Source organism: Heloderma suspectum, chromosome 2, assembly GCF_057233095.1.
Source record: "Heloderma suspectum isolate Gila_16-S chromosome 2, 16-S_ref, whole genome shotgun sequence".
Taxonomy (NCBI): domain Eukaryota; kingdom Metazoa; phylum Chordata; class Lepidosauria; order Squamata; family Helodermatidae; genus Heloderma; species Heloderma suspectum.
The window spans coordinates 179,477,364-179,483,755 of NC_139459.1; the positions used below are offsets into that span (position 1 = coordinate 179,477,364).

Here is a 6,392-nt window from a genome sequence, read left to right on the forward strand (position 1 = left end):
AACATGCGCTATAATTGGTCTTCAACGCTCTGGGTTAAAAAAAAAAATAGGTAGGGATGTCAGAGAAATCCGCTTGAAAGTCAAATGGGACCGAATTCAAATGCATTCGGCCCGCTGAACCCTCCCTCAGGACGGAGCGCCCCGGTCAACTCGAACTGGAGCTCACGCGGTACTTTTTTTTTTTTCTCTGCCGAAAATTTTACGAAGGTATTTATGAAGGAAACTTCGCAAATTGGGATGAAAGATGGCGAAAGGGATTTTACAAAACTATTTAATAAATATGCAGTTTCCTGCTACGACGCAGCTTCGCTGGGAGGGATGGGGTCACGAAGTGCACGTAGCCTGCCTGAGGCTGAGTCACGAACTGCACGTAGCCTCATCTTTTGTTTTATTGTCTGTGTGTGAAGGTGAGGTCAGGTACAGGTCAGGTGAGGTCAGGTGAGCGAGATCCCTCCAGGCCACCCCCACCCACCCCACCAGGAAGTTAACGTCATTGAGGGGAGGGAACTCATCGACCATTTATCCCGTAGATTCCTGCCTTCACATAGGACGGCGGTGTATGTCCAGCAGCCTCAGTTGCTCCAGTCCGGACTCCAGAGTCCAGACTAGAACAGAGGTGCCGCTGCTGCAGACAGAGTGTCCGTCCCAGCAGCTACAAGGAGTGTGTTTCTGCATCCCCCCATTCTACGGCACTGCAGTTCAACCTTTATTCCAGTGAAGGTATGTTTACTTTAGCTGAATGTGCCCCTATGCTTAGTGATTTTGGGGTGAGTTGGAGGAGCAGGGGGAACTGGGTGGGAAGGCATCCTCCCTCCAGCAGCCTTTGTTAGTCTGCCAGGCCCGGGAAGGACTCCATCCCCCATCCTCCTGGGCTTTCCAGGATTAATCCATGTGCCTACGTATTTCTGAGTGGTTTGGGGCGGGGGGAACTGGGTGGGAGGGAAGGCATCCTCCAGCAGCCATTGTTAGTCTGCTGGGTGTGGGAAGGACTCCATCCCCCATCCTCCTGGGCTTTCCAGGATTAATCCATGTGCCTATGTATTTCTGAGTGGGTTGGGGCAGGGGGAACTGGGTGGGAGGGAAGGCATCCTCCAGCAGCCATTGTTAGTCTGCAAGGACTCCATCCCCCATCCTCCTGGGCTTTCCAGGATTAATCCATGTGCCTATGTATTTCTGAGTGGTTTGGGAGGGAACTGGGTGGGAGGGAAGGCATCCTCCAGCAGCCATTGTTAGTCTGCCAGGCCCAGGAAGGACTCCATCCTCCAGCATCCTGACTGTACTGTAGGCTTGTGTTTTTCAGGCCGCATGGATGGACTACATCCTCCATCCTGGGCTTTTCAGCCTAATCTGCTGTACAATATGCCCCTATTTAGTTAGCATTGAATGGCTGGATTGGTGGGTAACTACTTCTACACTGCACTATATCTGTGATTGTAGGCTGTTCACATGATTTCAGCTTTGCCACATGCATTTATGTCTCCTTCTGCCCAGAGACATGAACATGGAGAAAAGAGGAACCCGTGGTCAATCCAGCACTCAAAAGAGGCGTGCACGCCCGGCGAGAACATACACCGCTGAGGTTGCATTTCAGCGGTATTTTAAGAATGAGATGGAAGAGGAAGAAGCCCAAGGTGTGACCAGCAGTGACAGCAGCCCCAGCCCCAGTCCACCCTGCACCCGTAAGCAGCGGACACCACCAATTTCCGCTACAGAAAGTGGCACAGGCACAGCCGGCCACAACTCCAGAGGAAGAGGAAGAAAGTTCATGGATGGTGAGCGGAAGGGCAGTGTCTCCAAACCCAAAGCAGATGAAAATGTTCCCAAGGAGACTCTACAGCGGCGGAATGAAAGTCAAGATATCTACGTCATTCCAAAGGATGAATCTGGTAAGACTCTGTCATCACAGGTGCTTGTAAATATCTGGATACAAATAAATATCTTTGAATATTTGAATAGTCCCTACATTAGCCTTCTGCAACCTGCAGCCTTCCAGATGTTTTGGGCTACAACTCCCAGTATTACTGACCATTGGTCATGCCGGCTGGGCCTGATGGGAGTTGAAGCCCAAAGCCTTTGGAGAGGATCATTTAGGGAAGGGATCTTCTTCTTCAACATGACAAAACATACACGACTGTTTTACATTCATTCATATTCATTGCTGTGAACATATTTCATATTATTTAAATGTTACATGGTACTCCAGTACTAAAGAAAACCCCAACTCTTTAAAGGAACTGCAGTACTTTCTCAAACGATACACCTTTTCAGTGGGAAAACACTTCAGTGTTTTGTTCTTGCTTTGTTTCCAAAGCCATTCATCATAGTTTGCTGTCTTGTTTGGCCTTGATCTCTTTTAACTAGAGTTGCAATGTGAATTGATTAAGCAATTACATTTCTGAGGATGGTTTTTAAAAGAGGGCCTGACTAATCCCGGGGGACCACAAATGCACCCTGGAAAAAGGCGGTGGGATTTGCCAAGTATGTGCTCAGGTCAGGACCAGCCCTATCATTAGGTAGCAGCGAGGTGTTGGGGTACAGAACTGTGGGTGCTCCTCAGACTGCCTTGTAGCTCCTCAGCCAGCTTGTTGTCCTCTGGTGTGGTGGAAGAGGCTCTCCCATTGTCACTGTTCAAGTAAGATTCAGCTATCGCTCTATGTAGGATGAAGGGGTGCCATTTTATCCTTTGCCTCAGGAAGCAAAATGCTTTGGGCCAGCCCTGTAGGTGCTGAGTCCCACACAGTGGTATAATAGAGCTGATGCAAAGGAGTGGACCTTGCAAGGGAGCCAGATATCTCCTCCCCTATGCTTTTCAGACTTTCACCAGTGAGGACACGTTTAGATAACTCTCGTTGAGTTTCCAAGTCTGTACAGTACATTTTTTTTGCACCTAATGTGTTTTCGCAGTGCTAGCTAGTGCAGTAGTAGCTTACATCTGCACCTTGTGTCATGTTGATTGATCGCAATTCCAAGCTATGTTTCATAGATTTCTACAACTACACAGTTTTATTCTCTTGGCTATTACTCATGTGTAAAAGTTGCATTTCTCATGAAACTCTGCTTCTATCTATTTTGAATCTTTACAGAGACGCCCACAACCGTCCTCCCTGCATCAGACAGTGGAAGTGGGACAGGTGAACCAGGTGCACAGCTGCCTGCTGATAATCACCTTGTGGGCAGCGGCTCATGTGATTTTGAAAAAAAGGCCGGAGGACTTAGTGTCATCAGTGATCCGGACAGCGAAGATGATGAGGAGCCTTTCTATATCAATGATGTCCCTGCTGAGACTGGGTCTGACTCTGTTCTCCACTTCCAGCCTTCTGGGTTCTTTGGGAGCAATCCCAAACCTCAGGAACAAACATCCCCTGCTAAGCACTGGTCAGCGCCATCAACAACACCAACAACAACACCATCCACAGATGAGCGGAAATGTGCAGCTCCTGATGCCACCTCATCTGGAACCGATACCCCCATTCCCCAAAGAAGAAATTGTGGTGGCAGGGTGAGCTCCTATGTGTGGCGCTTCTTCAAATATGCAGAGAATGACCGCTATGTCGTGATGTGCAATATTTGTCGAAGCCGTGTGCGGCTAGGAAAAGAAGGGGGCTGTGCACGAGTGGGCACGTCTGCCATGAGGCGACACATGGAGGTGCATCATCCGCTTCTTGTGCCCAAAGATAGCAATGGGAAGCCACAACCATCCAAAAAGAACAGTACCGCCTTATTTGCCTCATCTTCCAAAGACCTCATGCAAAGTGGTCTGGGTGAGAAGGGCACAGAAGGCAGCTTCGCTAAGAGGCAGGCATCAGTGGAGAAATGCCTCACGCTGACACAGAAATTCCCCTCTGACAGCGTCCAAGCACGAAGGTTGAATCAGGACCTGACAGTGGTCATTGCAAAACGTATGCTTCCCTTCTCCCTGGTGGAAGATGAAGACTTTTTGCGCTTCATTAAGAGAATGTGCCCTCGGTGGGATGTCCCCTCTCGTCACTACATTAGTGGCATAGCCATTCCAGCCCTGGCTTCTGAAATCAGATGGGTACTCCAACAGGATTTGAAATGTGCAGTTGGAGGAAGTGTACATTTAACGAGTGACACATGGACAAGTAACCAAACAAAGTCTTATCTGTGTGTCACCGCGCAATGGGTATCCATCAGTGCGAGCAGCCGACTGACTCGTAGAACAGCGACATTGGCCCTCACAATGCTCTCAGGGACACACACAGCAGAAAACATCAGCAGTAGCATCAGTGGTGTTGTTCAGTCCTGGTTGGCCCCCTTAAATCTTACAGTGGGCTGTGTAGCAACAGACAATGCCTCCAACTACCTAAAAGCAGCCCGCATCGCACGGCTAAACCACGTTCAGTGCATTGCGCACTGTTTGAACCTTGTGGTGAGTTCCGGATTGAGCAACACATCTCCTAAAATAGGCAAGCTACTTAAGGTGGCCCGATCCATTTGCACCCACTTCAGGCAGTCCTGCTCAGCAATGGAGGCAATCGGCGCCATCCAACGTAGCCGTGGCCTTCCAGAACACAAATTCATTTTGGATGTGTGCACACCCTGGAACAGCACATTGCATATGCTTCAGAGACTCTGTGAGCAGAGATCAGCTATAAACGACTACATTACTGAGAAACAACACCACTCCAAATTTTTTGTCACACCACATCAGTGGCTCTGGATGCAAGACCTGGTGGACATTTTAAACATTTTCGATGAATGCACAACGGTACTGAGTGCAAACTATGCCACACTGGGCCAATTTCTACCTGTGCTGAAGATTATAGAGGGGGTACTGAGAAAACACCATGCTGAGGTTTGTGAGCGCACCAGTGCTGTAGGCAGTCAAGTCCCCAATCCTGCAGTTAGGTTTGCTGAATTCCTTCTGCAGGAGCTGGGCACCAACAAACACATCACTTCGATGAGGGGGGACATGAAATACGTTGCTGCTGCATTCCTTGAACCACGGTTCCAGGATAGCACAACAAGGGCAGTGCTGCCAAACCAGAACCCTGACTTCCAAAGTGTAAAAACCTATTTGACAGAGAAAGTCATGGAGTGCTGCTGAAGCCAGAGAGATGTGCTGGATGAGAAGGAGCTGGGGAAGAGTGAGGCTAGTAGGACTACTACCTCCCCTGAAGATAATATCCGCAGCAGTAGCACCATCACCAGCAGGAGGGGTGATAATGACGCCACAGCAGCTGCACCACCAACACAACTTACAGAGTCAGACACAGGGGCATCTTGTCGAAAGTTCAACTTGTACTCCTCAATGGCAGTGGAGCTCGGTGTAAGTGGAAGCAGGCAGGGGGAATGTGCCAAAGCATCCAGGAAAGGATCAGCTTATGATGTGGCTATCCAGGAACTGGAAGCTTATTCCAGAGAGAGTTTCTCAGGAACACAGAGCAGCCCAGAGAGTGATCCTTTCCTATACTGGGAGACAAAACGTGGTGTTTGGCCAAATCTGACCAAAGTCGCCATTTGGCATATATCTTGCCCTCCCTCGAGTGTGTCCTCTGAAAGGCTTTTCTCCACCACTGGCAACATTGTCACCACCAACCGAAGCAGACTCACACCAGAACATGTCTCCACCCTTGCCTTCATACGCTCCAACAGGGGATGGATTCCCGAGGAGCACCTCCCCCCCCCACCAGCTGTCAGCAGAGTGGAGCAGTCATCAAGTGATGAGGAGGACCCCTGGGATGATGATACTGCTGCTAATGTGAGCCAGAGTTCTGAGGGACAATGAGGCAGAATAATATAATTTGTGAGTGTGGTCACACTGAGGTGTCCTTCAGAACTTTGTCCAAACAAGCAGTCCCTGTCTGGCCTGGGCAGAGCCCAAAGCACTGGCGATATGTGGCGGAGCTTTATAATACCTCACGTGCAGAATCCAGTTGCGCTGCCCGACTGTGTGTGGTGAACTATGCAACAGCGTACATCCCTACTACACACACACACACACAGAGTTTTCTATGCATTCCAGTGTACTTCGCTATCGACTGTATATGTGTATCTTTACCCCTCTGAATGTTAGTATGATTCTGATTCCCCAAATGTATGTATAGTTCTAATTCTCTTGATGTGTGCTTTTAAGTCATTTAAAATTCTTTCATAAATCAAGGAATTGCTTTCAAAGACCTTGTTGTGGTCTCTCTCTGGACTCCCTCAGCTTTTGGGTTTTCCTAAGCACCGAGAGTTCTATGTGAAAAGATCCCTCTGGTATGTGTCCAGTTTACATGTATATGATATGCACCTCCACGTAAAACTAGGGATGTCGGAGAATTTCTCCATGAATCTCCGAGAGGCCGAATGCCAACGCATTCGGCCCCCCGAAATTGGTGGAGAAACGGTCCGCCACCCCCCCGCCACCCCCCCGCCACCCCCCCGCC

General features: G+C 49.2%; 1 protein-coding gene across 1 annotated transcript; it reads left to right on the top strand.

Moving 5' to 3' along the window:
* Nucleotides 1-542: 542 nt before the first annotated feature.
* LOC146353470 (zinc finger BED domain-containing protein 4-like) lies at nt 543-6,135 on the top strand. The gene is made up of 3 exons (XM_084832265.1): nt 543-720; nt 1,492-1,886; nt 3,084-6,135. Exons 2-3 carry the CDS (start codon nt 1,496-1,498, stop codon nt 5,066-5,068), a joined length of 2,376 nt encoding a protein of 791 aa, XP_084688391.1. The 5' UTR covers nt 543-720; nt 1,492-1,495; the 3' UTR covers nt 5,069-6,135.
* Nucleotides 6,136-6,392: the final 257 nt, after the last annotated feature.

What these genes read in the sequence shown, in the direction of transcription:
- LOC146353470 (XM_084832265.1), top strand. Translation starts at nt 1,496, where the DNA reads ATGAACATGGAGAAAAGAGGAACCCGTGGTCAATCCAGCACTCAAAAG. An exon ending in CATTCCAAAGGATGAATCTG is followed by an intron (nt 1,887 to 3,083) that starts GTAAGACTCTGT and finishes GAATCTTTACAG; the next exon opens with AGACGCCCACAACCGTCCTC.